The sequence below is a fragment of the Brassica napus genome, chromosome C3 (assembly GCF_020379485.1).
Source record: "Brassica napus cultivar Da-Ae chromosome C3, Da-Ae, whole genome shotgun sequence".
Lineage (NCBI taxonomy): Eukaryota > Viridiplantae > Streptophyta > Magnoliopsida > Brassicales > Brassicaceae > Brassica > Brassica napus.
This window is the reverse complement of record NC_063446.1, coordinates 25,671,912-25,689,317: the sequence shown is the minus strand read 5'-3', so window position 1 is coordinate 25,689,317 and position 17,406 is coordinate 25,671,912. Positions and strand designations below refer to the sequence as shown.

General features: G+C 38.2%; 3 protein-coding genes across 3 annotated transcripts; 2 read left to right on the top strand and 1 right to left on the bottom strand.

The window, feature by feature from the left end:
- Positions 1-1,763: 1,763 nt before the first annotated feature.
- On the top strand, positions 1,764-4,101 carry LOC106439275 (PHD finger protein ALFIN-LIKE 2-like). Its single transcript, XM_013880682.3, has 5 exons — positions 1,764-2,138; positions 2,240-2,272; positions 2,345-2,567; positions 3,374-3,497; positions 3,574-4,101. The coding sequence occupies exons 1-5, from the start codon at positions 1,820-1,822 to the stop codon at positions 3,835-3,837; spliced, it is 963 nt and encodes a 320-aa protein (XP_013736136.2). The 5' UTR covers positions 1,764-1,819; the 3' UTR covers positions 3,838-4,101.
- A 40-nt stretch (positions 4,102-4,141) lies between these two features.
- LOC106439274 (omega-3 fatty acid desaturase, chloroplastic-like) lies at positions 4,142-7,857 on the bottom strand. Its single transcript, XM_013880681.3, has 8 exons — positions 6,462-7,857; positions 5,642-5,731; positions 5,489-5,555; positions 5,318-5,410; positions 5,031-5,216; positions 4,851-4,931; positions 4,611-4,748; positions 4,142-4,520 (listed from the first exon to the last, which is right to left on the bottom strand). The coding sequence occupies exons 1-8, from the start codon at positions 6,914-6,916 to the stop codon at positions 4,329-4,331; spliced, it is 1,302 nt and encodes a 433-aa protein (XP_013736135.1). The 5' UTR covers positions 6,917-7,857; the 3' UTR covers positions 4,142-4,328.
- A 504-nt stretch (positions 7,858-8,361) lies between these two features.
- On the top strand, positions 8,362-17,308 carry LOC106439273 (clathrin heavy chain 1-like). The gene is made up of 30 exons (XM_013880680.3): positions 8,362-8,617; positions 8,919-9,123; positions 9,608-9,696; positions 9,791-9,869; positions 9,949-10,076; positions 10,175-10,273; positions 10,356-10,464; positions 10,573-10,652; positions 10,742-10,969; positions 11,057-11,122; positions 11,264-11,380; positions 11,489-11,686; positions 11,760-11,876; positions 11,971-12,030; positions 12,178-12,264; positions 12,356-12,439; positions 12,525-12,659; positions 12,755-12,817; positions 12,896-13,000; positions 13,073-13,185; positions 13,279-13,531; positions 13,616-13,752; positions 13,841-14,119; positions 14,205-15,207; positions 15,299-15,784; positions 15,871-16,041; positions 16,121-16,306; positions 16,398-16,520; positions 16,606-16,716; positions 16,820-17,308. The coding sequence occupies exons 1-30, from the start codon at positions 8,573-8,575 to the stop codon at positions 16,985-16,987; spliced, it is 5,124 nt and encodes a 1,707-aa protein (XP_013736134.1). The 5' UTR covers positions 8,362-8,572; the 3' UTR covers positions 16,988-17,308.
- Positions 17,309-17,406: the final 98 nt, after the last annotated feature.

Genomic DNA, 17,406 nt, shown 5'->3' with positions numbered 1-17,406 from the left:
ATGAGCTGTCGTTGTTGTGCTTTTGATTGCACTTAGCTCACCAATAACGATTTCCCAATATGAAAGTGGAGCTCTGTTAATTAAGCAAAGGGAGACTTAAGCATAGTGTAGCTTGTTTGTTAATATCACCTCCGCCAAGGGATTGTCTTCGAGAAGACCCGTTGCTAATACTTCTTCCTGGAAAATTCAAAAGCAGCAATTCTTAGTAAAGACTTCATACAAATAACATAAAAGAAAACTTAAAAGATATGGTTCATAGCTAAGATTTTATACCTTTAGTGTTTCAGATTATGCAGCTGCACCACCAGCAAGAACAGCTCTCGCACAGTCTGTAAAGCAGTTCTTTAAGCATGGCTCTCTGTTACGTTGTTCTGTGAACCTTCAGAAAGCTAAGAAGGGTAACCACAAAATCCAAGCTTCAAGTTCGGTGCTTTAAGCAAAAGCGAAAATAGGTTTCCATATACCTAGTGGGTGAGACGTTGCTGCAAGGGTTTTTCAAAGAGAGATAACCTTAGTGATTTGTTGGGCAATGGTGTGAGTCGATGTTGATGTTGTGTTCGAAATGGAGGTATAAGTCTCTTTATATATAGATTTTTTCTCTTTTAATTAAATGGGTATTTTACATAATGGAGATAAGCCTTTTTTTAGTGAAAAATTGTAACTTTTTAATGTAAAATAGTAATTTTACGTATGTTTAATGTAGTATTTTCATTTCTTTTGTTGTATATTTACATATTATTTATTATTTTGGAAATTATTTTTAGCAGTGATATTAAAATGTATACTATACATTATATCAATATTCCAAAAATGTAAAACTATACATTAGATCAATATTTTTGGTGATGTGATTTTTTTAAGTAAAAATGGTAATTTTTAAATGTAAAATGGTAATCTTACATTCTTAATGTAGTATTTTCATTTCTTATGTTATATATTTACATATTATTTATTATTTTCGAAATTATATTTATCAGTAATATTAAAATGTAAAACTATACATTATATCAATATTTCCAAAATGTAAAACTATACATTAGTTTAATATTTTCGTGATATGATTTTTTAAGTAAAAATAGTAATTTTTAATGTAAAATGGTAATCTTACATGTTTAATGTAATATTTTCATTTCTTATGTTATATATTTACATATTATTTATTATTTTTGAAATTATATTTATCAGTAATATTAAATTGTAAAACTATACAATATATCAATATTTCAAAAATGTAAAACTTTAGTGATATGATTTTTTAAGTAAAATAGTAATTTTTTTAAAGTAAAATGGTAATCTTACATTTTAATGTAGTATTTCTATTTCTTATGTTATATATTTACATATTATTTATTATTTTCGAAATTATATTTATTAGTAATATTTAAATGTAAAACTATATATTATATCAATATTTAGAAAATGTAAATAATATTTTTGGTAATATAATTTATTTATGCCACTTGAAGGATTATATGAGGATGTGGACACCTGGCCTCCGATAGTCCATTTTATTAATTGGGCTCGGTATTTGTAACAAAAAGTGGCCCTTTGAGCTTTTAATATAAAGGTTGACAAAAAAAAAGTAAAAGAAGAAACCCAACAAAACAGGAAAAGAACTCGAATGTTTTTCTAGAAAATGTGCAAATTACATTATTTTGGGCTGAAAACTAGAATAGTTTTGGAACATAGGCCCAATAAGGATCTCCCAAATAAATAAACTTCACCTAAAACGACGTATCTTCATTAGCCAAACCTTTTCGCTGACGCAACCAAACTCCCAAAAATAAAATAAAAATATATAATTTTCTCTCTCTTTCTTATGTTTATGTCTTCTTCTTCTTCTTCTCTCCATCTCCTTCCAAAGTCTCTCTCTCTCTCTCTCTCTCTCTCTCTCTATCTCCTTTCTCTCTCTCTCTCTACTTCCGACCACATCGGGTCTCAGAAACCCATTGATGCCGACCTCGATCTTTCTCCACTAGCTACAGATCTACACCCTTATACAAACCGTATATACATACACACTTTGTATCTCTCTGTAAAATCTATGGCCGCCGTCTCCTCTAACCCTCGCACCGTCGAAGAGATCTTCAAGGATTACACCGCTCGTCGCTCCGCCCTCCTCCGTGCTCTAACTAAAGGTCTGGATAAAACCCATCTCGAAAGTTTCTATCTTTCTTCGTAATAATGCCTTTGAATTTTCCATTAAAGTGTTGATTTTTTTTTTGGATTTTTGGCTCAGATGTTGATGATTTCTACTCTCAATGCGATCCGGGTAAGTCAGTTTTAACATTTATGAGCAGAAAGGTTTCACCTTTTGATGAGATTTGGTTTTTGTTTTGTGTAGAGAAGGAGAATTTGTGTTTGTATGGACATCCGAATGAGTCGTGGGAAGTGAATCTACCGGCGGAGGAAGTTCCTCCTGAGCTTCCGGAGCCTGCGCTTGGTATTAATTTCGCTAGAGATGGTATGCAGAGGAAGGATTGGCTCTCGCTTGTTGCTGTTCATAGTGATTGTTGGTTACTCTCTGTTTCTTTCTACTTTGGTGCTCGCCTTAACCGCAACGAGAGGTATCTCTTCTCTCTCTTTAAATCTCTCTCTTTTTTTAATTACATGATTCAGGTTTGAGTTTCATTAAGACAACAAGTCTTGCATTTTTTGTACTTGGTTTTAATCGGTTTGGTTCTTCTCACATGAAACCGTTTGTGTTTTCCTGTTGTGTTTATGTGCCCTTTTAGTCCTGATATGAAGCTGTCCACAGTGATTGTTACTGTCCAAGGTGAAAAAAAAGAGTTTTCCTGTTCTTACATGAAAGCATTTGTGTGTTTACTGTTGTGTTTCTGTACTGTTTTAGCCCTGACATGAAGCTGTCTGAATGATAAAAATCTATAGTGAAGAAAAATTGAATTTGTTTTGGTAGTCTTTGAGTTTGTTTGTTTTTGCCCTTTGATATGTGCGTATGGTTCTTCTTTTCTTAGGCTATGTATTCTTGTATTCTATCTCATATCTATGGACGTCTTGATTGTTGTTACTTCACTTGTCTAAACTTTTCTCAGCTCTTTATTGCATCTTTGGTTATTGTATCAGCTAAACTTGAAACTTGATTATTTTTCTCGTTAGTTAATTATTACTCTCCCTTATCTTAAAGGGAAGTTATTCTATCTTATAACATCTTACAACCTATATTTTGTTGAAGCATGTGAGAATTTTCACCGTTTCATTGCTACATGTGAAAACTTACCTTAGTAAATATCAAACCGGTCATTTAAAAGGCAAGGTGAAAGTTGCATGTTGACATGAGTGGCTCTTTTATTAGTACTAATGAGATCATATTACTGTTATATATCTCTATAAAACTCATATCTTCTATTTACAGGAAGCGGGTGTTCAGTCTGATCAACGATCTCCCAACTCTCTTCGATGTAGTGACTGGTAGGAAACCCATCAAAGACAACAAGCCAAGCTCAGATTCTGGAAGCAAATCCAGAAACGGCACTAAGGTACTTCAGCAATAGGATCTTACTTTTATGTTTTTGATTTTTAGATTCTCACATTAAAATATGGGGTTTGTTGCAGAGATCAATAGAAGGGCAGACAAAGAGTCCAACACCAAGACTGATGGAAGAGAGCTACGAGGACGAGGAAGAAGAAGAAGACGAGCACGGAGACACTCTCTGCGGTATCTGTGGAGGCAATTATACGCAAGATGAGTTCTGGATTTGCTGTGATGTTTGTGAACGTTGGTACCATGGAAAATGCGTGAAGATCACCCCTGCCAAAGCAGACAGCATCAAGCAGTATAAATGCCCTCCTTGCTGTGCAAAGAAAGGAAGACAGTGATTATGATCATCATCATCTCCCTGAGAGACTGGTTCTCATGTCTTAATATTAATCATCCTTTTTCTTGTTTCATTAACCTTTTAATTTCAAAGCATACAAAAAACTCTCTCTTTAGATCACCAGAAAGGGATTCCAAGAAGTTGAGAGAGTGTAGCAACTGTTTGAGTATTTTTATTCATATAAGAGAAAACTTGTTTGTTCTGTCAAATGTGTAATGGGATTTGTATATGTAGTCATATCTTAAAGCATTGAACTTTACTTTGACTTCTATGTTTAATCTTAAGAGCTATAAAAAGGATGAATCTAAGACAATGCAATGTATCTTTTATATATAGCTTCAGTACTGAAAACAGAGTTGTTGTTTCCATCTAATTGTATTCAGAGATACTAACTCTCTAGATGAAGTAACACAATAACTTGACATTAATAAGCAAAAAATCAGCTGGTCAGAAATAGAAAAAACTTCTCTATCTCTTTCTGCCTGCTTCATTTCAATCTGCTGTTACTTTGATCTCTCCATATAGATTAGGATCTGCTTTATAGTATACAACATCTCCTTCATCGCTCACATAATGATCTTCTTTCATACTTTTTGCTAAGATTCCAAGTAAATGTAATGGCAAAGGTCCAGACTTATCAGGCTCCCTGTAATACTTCCCTAATACTGGTTTAGCCGCTTCTGTCTGCAAATGAGGAAATAGCAAACAAACACAAAAAATGTTAGAAACTCAATTTTTGTTTAACTCTTTCAGTCTTTTGTTTCAGTAACTTACTGCTTCTACTAGGTAATAATGTGGGATCTGCGGGAAAAGATGATGTATCACATGAGTTCCAATGTCGTGATGAATGTTATTGATCACTCCGTAGTCACGATCCAATGTTGTAAGTCCTCCTCTCAAGTAACTCCATTCCTGTTTTAAAGAGAAACATGAGATTTTACCAAACAGTGGCTTTAACCTTAAAGAGAGAGAACATTGCAGCTAAAGAACAGTGAAGGCAACGGATCATTTTACCTTCCCACGGTACCAAGGGAGCTTATCTTCATGACCATGGTGATGCAGGTAAGTCACAAAGTCCAACCACATCACATTTATCTGTATTTGACATTTAAAAACAATTGGCGAGTAAGACAAAAGGACTCATACACAAAGTGCTTAGTCTGATGAATCAGGAGAGTAACAACAACACATTACCCAGTAAGGAATGCCATAGAGTTTGAGCATTTGCATTGGACCCATCACAAAGTTGAGACAGACAAGCAGAGCAGCCATTGCAGTCCAACAAGCAGTAGAAGTAAGAACATCATTCTTCTCTTTAGGGAGGAACAAGTCGCTGTCCGGATGGTAATGAGAACCCTTCTTCCCCGGACTTCGAGCCCACTGAAAACAACACATGAAGAAAACACATAAGCTTCTTTTACTTGATCATGTGTCAGCTTAAGTTATTACAGCAACAAAGAGATGAGTTTTTTTCTTCCTACCAAGTAGAAAGGGTACGCGAGCATCACGAGAGGCAGTGTAAATCTAAAGAACCGAGTGGGTCTATCCAAAGTCTTGAAGATTTTCTCAGACATCTGCAGTTACATAAAACAGTATAAATAAAAGTAGAAAACATCAAACAAGTCAACAAAAAAGATGTGCTAATGACTTACAGGATGCCAAGATTCATCGTTCTCAACATGTCCATGGTTCTGGTGGTGAGTTCTGTGGCTAATTCTCCTGCAGATTCAATCAAACTTCATATACATTTACACAAAGAAGATAATTGCCTTTTTTAAAGAAAATAGTTTGAAAGGAATACTAACCAGCCATGGTAAGGGACTAGGATTGAGGAATGAAGAAGGTGACCCACCACACTGTTCAACCTTGGATCATTTGAGAAGCTACCATGTCCACTGAAACCAACAGAGTACAAAAATTATTGCGACAACTAGAAGGAGATTAATAACATCTAACAAAACCAGTGTTCTAAAAATCGGTTTAGGTGGCGCCTAGATGGGTAATTGGACTTAAACAAAACATTTTTTCTAGAAATTTTTCGAAAAAAATCTGCCTAGACTTTCAAAAGATTGGTCTATACATCCGTCTTAACAATACTCTCTTATATAACGCCTAATTACTGCCTAGTGATTCCTAAAGCATTGAACAAAACCAATAGAAGCTACCATGTCCACTGAAACCAACAGAGTACAAAAAAAATTGTAGTGACAACTAGAAGGAGATTAATAACATCTAACAAAACCAGTAACTAGTTGCCAAATTGGTTTAGTCTACAAGCAACATCATGATGATGATAATGACAGTTTGATACCTCAGAACTCAGTTCTATCCAAGAGACATGGATAAAGATGTTTCAATTTTGTAAAGCCAAAATTAAAAGTGGGAATCATCCAAAGTTGACCAAGTCAGAGGCTAAACAAGAGCAACCAGTGTTCTAAAAATCAATTTAGACAAGCGCCTAGTCGGCAAATCGGACATAACCATTGGTTTAGGCATGCAAAAAATCCTTCTAATTAATAATCTGTCTATAAAGCTTCTAATTACTGCCTAGCCATTTCTAATTGGCAATAATCAATTTGGGGACAAAACAATAAAAAATAAAGAGTTTTTTTTTGTAATTATTACCAATCATGGCCAAGAACAAAGAGAGCCCAGAACATGGTTCCTTGAGCAAGCCAATAGAGAGGCCAAACAAGCCAACTGTTGAGGTAAGCAGCTCCAGCAGCCAATGCAAACACAATGGCGACATCTCTCACGACATAACTCATGGACTTCCATGGGTTCTTAACCCAACAATGCTTAGGAATAGCTGCTCTAATATCCGCCAAGTTGAACGGAGGAGGCGCGCCTGGGTCGAATCTCTGCCTCTCGTGTTCTTCTGAGGTTGGAGGAGGTGAGTCAGCTGTTAAAGGCGTGGTTACATTCAACGCGGCCCAGTTCTTAGTGGAGAACCCATTCAGACGAAACGCAGGTGATGGTTTGAGTTTGAAGGTGGTGTTGGAGAGGAAAGTGGATCTGGGCGTGGTGTAGATTCTGGGGAGAGGTCTTATGCCACATTCGGATAAGACCAAGTTCGCCATTGTTAGAGCTCTCTTTCTTTCTCCCCAGAAGAAGAAGATGAAAGACTGTGTTTTTTTGCTCTGTTGTTAAATGAGAGGTTAGAAAAAGAGAAGAGATAATGTAATGAAAGAGTATAAAGGAAAGAGAGAGATGTGAACTTGTGTTTCTTGTTACTTGTCGTCTCTCTATCTATGGTTCATAAAGTGTTTTCCTTTCTGAGGTCGGCAATTAAGTATGTGTGTGCGCCAAAAGATCTGCAAGTAGGAAGGAGAAGGAAACTTAGTGCTGAGGTAATGAGAAAAGTGACGGTCAATTTTGGCCCAATTTTTTTCGTATATTATTCAACGCGTATTTAGCTGATCTTCTTGTTTTTTCATTTGGTATGGATCTTATTTAGTTAAAGCCTTTTTATTGATTGAGGCATATGTTTCATGACCCATAAAATCTTGAGCTGAATATGGGGAAGAAGCCATTTTTAACACAATTAATGTCACTTGAAGTCATTTAGACGATGTTCAAAAATTTTGTTTGGTTATAAAATTATTTTCTTTTACCAACGTCGAGGGCTCTAGCTAAGTTCAATTCACGCTATCTATTTACAATGTTTGAGTTCCTAAAAACCCCCATTTTTTGTGTGGATGTGTTCCGGTTACTTCCGGCCCGGTTTGATGATTGTTGCGTCTACAGATTATAGACACATGCCTTTGCCTAAGGCAAATCAGTGATTGGCTCTTTGTTAGGCTCTTTGCTCTTGTGTTGCTGAGATTTCTTGGTGAAGGATGGCGTTACAGAAACTTGTGCTTGGTTCCACTGGCACAATGGTACAAAGGTTCAATTATAGCAACCTTTTGGGGTGAAGATGATTGATACAATACTTCTGGATTTTTCTGCATATTACATGTTCCCATTTATGTTCACTGACTTTAGTTACTACTTTCCAACAAATTACATTGCTCTCCTATCCAATTACATGTAGCACATAGCTCTACTCTTGGGTATTATTGCACTTGAGAGAGAGAGAAGAGATCTAAATGCTTTCTTGTATTGTGCTTTCAGATGGGTTCCATTCTAATTTCTAAACAGCTAAGCCGCTAATTAATGAAAGGCCATATCCTGTCTTTGTCAGATTTCACTAAGGTTTCCACCTCAAGCTCATGAAGCCCTAGTGGAATCCACGAGTAAACGTGAAGACATGTATAAAAAGATGATGATAAATAAATAAATAAATCTGATAAAGACTCACTTCTTCTAGTAGAAACATCAGTGACATTAACCAGTATCCTTACCAATTATATTAAGGTTATTATCACTCATCAATTTTTAATTAGACGAGAAGTCCACCTAGCATAGGGTACATGTCAATATTATTTATCAACGCTCTTATCACTGTCTGTTTTGTGACAAACCCCGGCCCATTTATCAGCTCGGATCAAATTCGACCCGACCCGACCCGTTAATTTGCACGTCGTCTCCTTTTGTTTCTCTCTCATTATATTCTACGAGTGACTCCGATCGGATCGCTGTTCTTCATCAGCTTTCACTCGCCTCAGATCTGGCAGCGATCTCAAATCTTCTTCAGCTTCTCTCACATCTCTCGTCGCCGTTGACGATCCCGTCCCGGCCTTGGATCTGATTCTGTCCCAGGGAGATTCTCTCGCTGCGATCTGAGGTCAAACATGGCGGCAGCAAACGCCCCAATCACGATGAAGGAGGTCCTAACGGTAAGCTCTCTCCCTCCTCCATCTCGTCTCCATTTTTAGAAACATCTATACATCTCTTGGAATCGAGCTAGATTTGGCTGTAGTCTCCGATCTCTGGCGATTTGGTTATGCTCAAGACTATTATACGATTGATTCCATTCCCTTACTGTTTTGAATTTCTGCTCGATCGATAGTTTGTTTAGTGCATGTATCTGATCAGATCATACGCTCAGATCTGTGTTGCTGTGCTGATTCAATCGGATCTTGTAACTAAGTTCATGAAACTATGTGACTTGACGGCTTTGTTTTGAATATTTTACAGCTACCGAGCGTTGGGATCAATCAACAGTTCATCACGTTTACAAATGTCACTATGGAGTCTGACAAGTACATATGTGTACGAGAGACTGCACCGCAGAACAGCGTTGTTATTATTGATATGAATATGCCTATGCAGCCTCTAAGGAGACCTATCACTGCAGACTCTGCTCTCATGAACCCGAACTCAAGGATCCTTGCCTTGAAAGGTATTCGTCCGTTTCGTTCTATTACTAGATCGTGCACCTAGAAAAGTTTCCTTTTGAAGTTTTTCCTAAACTATGGTTGGTAACTCCCATTTTGCCGTGTTAAGAACATTTCTATCTATTACGGATTGGATGCTTTTAATTTTTTCTTGCTCTCAAGTTTTTCTTCATATTTTGATATTGAGTAAAGTCATAAACCAACGTGTTTCATAAGTTTGAATGAGTATGTTCCCTTTGTGGCACATCATTTGATAGAAAACCTATATTACAATATGGAAAAGTAACTACACTCATGTTTTTTGGACTTGTATATGTCTAACGCAGACATCAATGTAGAGTTCTATGTATTCGACATGTGGTAGTGTTTTGTCTCAGCTCTCAAGCCTATTGTAGTTCAGTTAGGTTTTCAGTCGAGTGATGGATGTTTCCTTAGCTATTACTTATTTCTTCCTTTGTTGCTCACTTTTTTTCTTTAATTTGTATATAGCTCAAGTTCCAGGAACTACTCAGGATCATCTGCAGATATTTAATATCGAAGCAAAAGCAAAGTTGAAATCACATCAGATGCCTGAGCAGGTGAGCATTGAAACAAACTCTTTGTACACTTTATCAGACTCTGATTTTACTGGTCTAAATTTTATTTTGGATACTAACCACCCATTTTTTGTAGGTTGCTTTTTGGAAATGGATTACACCAAAGATGTTGGGGCTGGTCACACAAACTTCTGTGTATCATTGGTCGATTGAAGGTTTTATATCTTTAACTTACTGTCATCTTCTTCATATTATCTGTCTCTTGTTTCTCATTTTGCTCCGATATATTTTCAGGTGATTCCGAGCCAGTTAAGATGTTTGATAGAACGGCCAATTTGGCAAACAATCAAATTATTAACTATAAGTGCTCTCCTAATGAGAAGTGGTTGGTGTTGATTGGAATTGCTCCTGGCTCTCCTGAGGTAGGTTTATTTCAGCCACATATTAGGCTGAATGGAGACATCATAATGGCAATCATTGTATTTATTCTTGACTGTCTTTTCATTATTATCTTCTGTAGAGACCACAATTGGTAAAAGGGAATATGCAGCTTTTCTCTGTGGATCAACAGCGGAGCCAGGCTCTTGAAGCACATGCTGCTTCATATGCCCAGTTTAAGGTAAACTATGTGGTTCTTTTGTGAGTTCATTCCGTGGTTTGATCTTGAACTCTAGTATGACAAGCAACATTATTAACGATAGGTCCCTGGGAATGAGAATCCTTCAATACTCATATCCTTTGCAAGCAAGAGCTTTAATGCTGGACAGATAACATCAAAATTGCATGTCATTGAGCTTGGTGCCCAACCAGGTTAGCTTCCGCAACTGCTCTATATTTTCATGGTTATTTATTTATGGTATTTGGTTAGATTTTAGTTGGTAACAATCTGATGTCTAAAGGTGGGCTTTTTTTCTTCAGGAAAACCATCGTTTACAAAGAAGCAGGCAGATCTCTTTTTCCCCCCAGATTTTGCGGATGATTTTCCTGTAGCCATGCAGGTTTGTAGTTGCATTAGAAGTTCAATTAACGTCAGTAAGTTCCTGGTGCAAATTTCATGACACCATTTTCTCCTTTTTTTTTCCGACAGGTCTCTCACAAGTTTAACTTGATATATGTCATCACCAAGCTTGGCCTGTTATTTGTATACGATTTAGAAACGGCTTCTGCAATCTACAGAAATCGTATAAGTCCAGACCCTATTTTCTTAACTTCTGAAGCTTCCTCAGTTGGGGGTTTCTATGCCATTAATAGGCGAGGACAAGTTCTTTTGGCTACAGTTAACGAGGCTACGATAATACCTTTTATTAGCGGTCAAGTATGTCTAACCTTTGTCCAGTTTTTCTCAATACGATCTATCTATTTGATCATGACATGCTAAGAACTCTATGCTTTTGTTTAACAGTTGAACAATTTAGAACTTGCTGTCAATCTTGCGAAAAGAGGAAACCTCCCTGGTGCAGAAAACCTGGTATGTGATGTTTACCTTGGTTCAGATGTGTGGATCTGTTCTCTTCTCTTACTGAAGTAGTTGTAGTTAACGAAAACCACGTGGACGAAAAAGAGTCCTTTGTCGATGTGAAAATTCTCATATTCAATTTGGATGTTGCAGGTTGTCCAACGGTTCCAGGAGTTATTTGCTCAAACAAAGTATAAGGAGGCTGCTGAGCTTGCTGCTGAATCTCCTCAGGGGATTCTACGGACACCTGATACGGTGGCTAAATTCCAGGTATTTACTCCATTTTCAAGCTAGTAATCCTCTGCGAACATGCTATCTACTATGAGATTTAAGTAACACCAATATAAAACTACAACATCGCACTATTCAATTTTGCAGAGTGTTCCTGTACAAGCAGGGCAAACTCCTCCATTGTTACAGTATTTTGGGACCCTTTTGACTAGAGGGAAGCTCAATTCATATGAGTCTTTGGAACTATCTCGGCTTGTTGTGAATCAAAACAAGAAGAACCTCTTGGAAAACTGGTTGGCAGAGGATAAGTTAGAATGCAGTGAAGAACTTGGAGACCTTGTCAAGGTAATCATAAGATTGACCGTTGTTCTTTAATGTCTCCTTTAGCATGTTGTAATGATAATCTTTTCTGTGCCAGACTGTGGATAATGACCTTGCTCTGAAAATATATATCAAAGCTCGAGCTACTCCAAAAGTTGTTGCAGCTTTTGCAGAGCGAAGGGAGTTTGACAAAATATTAATTTACTCAAAGCAGGTAAGTAATAATTTTAAAAGATTTCCCTCCCCTGTTATGGTTACCCGAGAGTTAATTGTGCTAAAATGTACCATTGTTTATATTGTGACTCTAGGTTGGGTACACACCTGATTACATGTTTCTTCTGCAAACCATACTCCGTACGGATCCTCAGGTTAGTGTGGTGCATTTTTGATACTTGAAAAATATTAAACTTGGGAAAGACTGGTTTGCTGGATTGCTTGCTGCGTAAACACAAGAGTAGTCATGAATCGATTAACTTCTATTGGCTAATTTTAACCTGATATTGTTTACTATACAGGGAGCAGTAAATTTTGCTTTAATGATGTCCCAAATGGAAGGAGGTTGTCCAGTTGACTACAACACCATCACTGATCTTTTCCTTCAGGTCAGTAAATAAATATAAAGCAGTGCATACAGCAATATTCATTGCTCATCACAAGAGAGTTATCATGTGCTAATTTACTTGTGCTATACAGAGAAATCTGATCCGTGAAGCGACTGCTTTCCTTCTCGATGTTCTGAAGCCAAATTTACCTGAGCATGCGTTTCTGCAAACTAAGGTTGACAAGAGTTGCCACCTTGTATCTGTCTGTGCTTTCCTTACTCATTACCTTTCTCAGACCTTTTACTCCACTGTCAACTTAGGTGCTGGAGATCAATTTGGTAACCTTTCCTAATGTGGCTGATGCAATTTTAGCAAATGGGATGTTCAGCCACTATGACCGTCCTCGTGTTGCTCAGCTTTGTGAAAAGGCTGGACTTTATATCCAATCTTTAAAGGTTGTTGCTTAATGTTTACTTTTTTTAGTTGGCCTAGAGATGTATTATTATTATTCTTATTATTCTCTTAACTTTTGTCCGTTTGCTTTGTGCAGCACTACTCAGAGTTACCTGATATAAAACGTGTAATTGTGAACACTCATGCTATTGAGCCACAGGTAATACCTCTGAACTAAATTTTTTGTTACTGAACTCCTGGGTGGTCGAGTTGTTGAATATTTTTCTGCTCCATGCAGGCTCTTGTTGAGTTTTTCGGTACCCTTTCCAGCGAGTGGGCTATGGAGTGCATGAAGGATCTTCTGCTGGTCAACCTGAGAGGCAACCTTCAGATAATCGTTCAGGTAAGTGTTGTGTTGTAGTGTGATATGGATTGTATTTTTTAATGTGACACTGACGTGTCCATATAATTTCAGGCTTGCAAGGAGTACTGCGAGCAACTTGGTGTTGATTCATGCATTAAACTCTTTGAGCAGTTCAAGTCGTACGAAGGGCTATACTTTTTCCTTGGTTCATATTTGAGTATGAGGTGATTTATAAAGAAACTACTGTCAGTCCTGTAAATTATCACAATCTTTGTGTTTGTATTCTGATGATATTTAATGTTTTCCCTCTGCGATAGTGAGGATCCTGAGATTCACTTCAAGTACATTGAAGCAGCTGCCAAGACTGGTCAAATAAAGGAGGTTGAGCGTGTTACTAGAGAGTCTAACTTTTATGATGCTGAAAAGACGAAGAACTTTTTGATGGAAGCCAAGCTTCCGGATGCCAGACCTCTGATAAATGTCTGCGACCGTTTCGGCTTTGTCCCTGATCTTACTCATTACTTGTACACAAACAACATGCTTCGTTACATTGAAGGTTACGTTCAAAAGGTATGTAGTTTCTGGAGACTACAGTTAATGTGTGAAAGTTTGGCATTTTATGCTTAAATAATTACAATTTGATTCCTTTTGCAGGTGAATCCTGGGAATGCTCCCCTAGTTGTGGGACAGTTGCTTGATGACGAATGCCCTGAAGATTTTATAAAAGGCCTCATTCTCTCTGTTCGTTCATTGCTTCCTGTTGAACCCCTTGTTGACGAATGTGAGAAGAGGTGTGAATCTCTTCGGTCATCTTGGTTTCCTTCCATATTCCTCTTATTTTTTGAAAAGCTCTAATATGTATTTGTCTACTCTATTCAGAAATCGCCTCCGTCTCCTCACTCAGTTCTTGGAGCATCTAGTTAGTGAGGGAAGCCAAGATGTGCATGTCCATAATGCTTTGGGTAAAATTATCATAGACAGTAACAACAACCCTGAACATTTCCTGACCACCAACCCTTACTACGACTCTAAGGTTGTGGGTAAGTACTGTGAGAAACGTGATCCCACCCTGGCTGTTGTGGCATACAGAAGGGGACAATGTGATGAGGAACTCATCAATGTCACCAACAAGAACTCATTGTTCAAGTTACAAGCCAGGTATTTGATTAATGCTAACCAAACTTCTTACTTATTCCACAGTGGTTCAATTGTAGTCTGCTTATGCATGGTTTTCCGACTGCAGGTATGTAGTGGAGAGGATGGATGGTGACCTTTGGGATAAGGTTCTTGTGGAAGAAAACGAATATAGAAGACAACTTATTGACCAAGTTGTGTCTACTGCTTTACCCGAAAGCAAGAGCCCGGAGCAAGTTTCTGCAGCTGTTAAAGCATTCATGACTGCTGATCTGCCGCATGAGCTTATCGAGCTTCTGGAAAAGATTGTGCTTCAAAATTCTGCCTTCAGTGGAAACTTCAATCTGCAAAATCTGTTAATATTGACAGCTATCAAGGCCGATCCGTCTAGAGTTATGGATTACATCAACAGGCTGGACAATTTTGATGGCCCGGCTGTTGGAGAAGTGGCGGTTGATGCCCAATTGTATGAAGAAGCATTTGCCATTTTCAAGAAATTTAACCTAAATGTCCAGGCTGTCAACGTATTGTTGGATCACGTGGGAAGCATTGAGCGTGCCGTTGAGTTTGCATTCCGGGTCGAAGAAGATTCTGTTTGGACCCAAGTCGCCAAGGCTCAACTCAGGGATGGACTAGTCAGTGATGCAATTGAGTCCTTTATCCGAGCTGATGATGCCTCTCATTTCCTGGAGGTCATCCGCGCCTGTGAAGATACTAATGTTTATGATGACTTGGTCAGATACCTTCTTATGGTTAGACAGAAGGTGAAGGAACCCAAGGTTGATAGTGAGCTCATCTATGCTTATGCAAAGATTGAAAGATTGGGTGAGATTGAAGAATTTATTCTGATGCCAAACGTTGCTAACCTACCAAATGTGGGCGATCGCCTGTATGACGAAGCTCTGTACGAGGCTGCAAAAATAATTTATGCGTTCACATCGAACTGGGCCAAGTTAGCCGTCACACTTGTGAAGTTGCAGCAGTTCCAAAGTGCTGTTGATGCTGCAAGGAAAGCAAACAGTGCAAAGACATGGAAGGAAGTTTGCTTCGCTTGTGTTGATGCTGAAGAATTCCGCCTGGCTCAAATATGTGGACTTAACGTTATCATACAGGTGAGAATAAACACCTGATCTTGTTGAACTTTTTCGTCAATTTTGCATGATATTTATTATCCCACGGGCTAATCTTTTTGTCCTCTAACAGGTGGACGACCTGGAAGAAGTCAGCGAGTACTACCAGAACAGAGGATGCTTCAGTGAATTAATCTCACTGATGGAGAGTGGACTTGGTCTGGAACGGGCTCACATGGGAATCTTCACCGAGTTGGGTGTACTGTACGCCAGATATCGTTACGAGAAGCTTATGGAACACATCAAGTTGTTCTCGACTCGCCTCAATATTCCCAAGCTTATACGGGCCTGTGATGAGCAACAGCATTGGCAAGAACTTACCTATCTTTACATTCAATACGATGAGTTTGATAACGCTGCAACCACTGTCATGAACCATTCTCCTGAAGCATGGGAGCACATGCAATTCAAAGACATTGTCGCCAAGGTTGCGAATGTGGAGCTTTACTACAAGGCCGTTCACTTCTACTTGCAAGAGCACCCTGATATAATCAACGATCTTCTCAATGTGCTTGCTCTGCGGTTAGACCACACACGTGTCGTTGATATTATGCGCAAGGTTCTAGGCTAACCCTTAAATTTATCTATTTTCCTCGTCTTAATAATGATTAATTTTCAGATGATTTTTTTCTTCCTGATTCTCAGGCTGGTCAGTTGCGACTTATTAAGCCCTACATGGTTGCAGTTCAGAGCAACAATGTGTCTGCTGTAAATGAAGCTCTGAATGAGATATACGTAGAAGAAGAAGACTATGACAGGTTGCGCGAGTCTACTGATTTGCATGACAGTTTTGACCAGATAGGCCTCGCTCAGAAGGTAAGAATTTACAACTACCTATCGACTTTACGTTTTTACATCTCCTTATATTATTTCTAATTAATCTTGGTGCGAACAGATTGAGAAACACGAGCTTGTGGAAATGAGACGTGTGGCTGCGTATATCTACAAGAAGGCTGGTAGATGGAAGCAATCAATTGCTTTGTCGAAGAAAGATAACATGTACAAGGACTGTATGGAAACTGCTTCACAATCCGGCGACCACGACCTTGCAGAACAGCTTCTGGTTTACTTCATTGAACAGGTATGTGTTTCAAGCACGATTACATCAAACGGGTTTGCGGTAAAACAGAAGATGAAACTAAGAAAATCTTCTTCTTTTTTTTGGGTGACAGGGGAAAAAGGAATGCTTTGCTACATGTCTCTTTGTGTGTTATGACTTAATCCGACCAGATGTTGCTCTAGAACTAGCATGGATCAACAACATGATTGACTTTGCCTTCCCGTATCTCCTCCAGGTGATTTATCCTCCACATCACTCAAACCAGATATACGAACTAGGTAGACTCTATTTATGATGCAATCTTTTTTTTTGTATGGCAGTTTATCCGAGAATACTCTGGCAAAGTGGATGAACTGATCAAGGACAAGCTAGAGGCTCAGAAAGAAGTGAAGGCTAAAGAGCAGGAAGAGAAGGATGTCATGTCTCAACAGGTAATACTTTTCACAGCTACACTCATACATCACATCCCACAATGCTAAAAGAATTTAGAAATGAAAATGAGACGCTTACGTCTTGATTTTGTTATGAAAACAGAACATGTACGCTCAACTATTGCCACTGGCTCTACCTGCACCACCGATGCCGGGAATGGGAGGAGGTCCAGGGATGGGAGGCGGTTACGGTCCACCACCACCGATGGGCGGAATGCCAGGAATGTCTCCGATGCCACCGTATGGAATGCCACCGATGGGCGGCTACTAAGACTTATCAGAAACAAAAGCTAGACGTTCAAGTAATCAGTTGCGCAATCTTATACCACGGTGGTATTCGTCAGAATGTTCCCTTCTTTGTCTGATTTTATAGGTATGTGTGGATAATAATCTCGTACTTTTGTTTGTATTATTCTTTTGGGGGGGAGTCGTAGATGAGTCATTTTTGGTTATAAAACATTTTACTACATTTCTTTGGAGGGGAGAGAGGTGACTCCAATAGTCTTTATCATTTTACCTTGACCTTCTCGCATGTCGGTTGTTCTTTCTTTCAGCTTATTATTTCCACTTATAAATTCCTATCGTTTAAGAATTTGAAGAAAATGACGAGAACTAATAAATATATCAGTGACAAAGATAGAGATAATACAAATGCAAGAGTCTCGAAACTTTAGGGACAAACAATTGAAA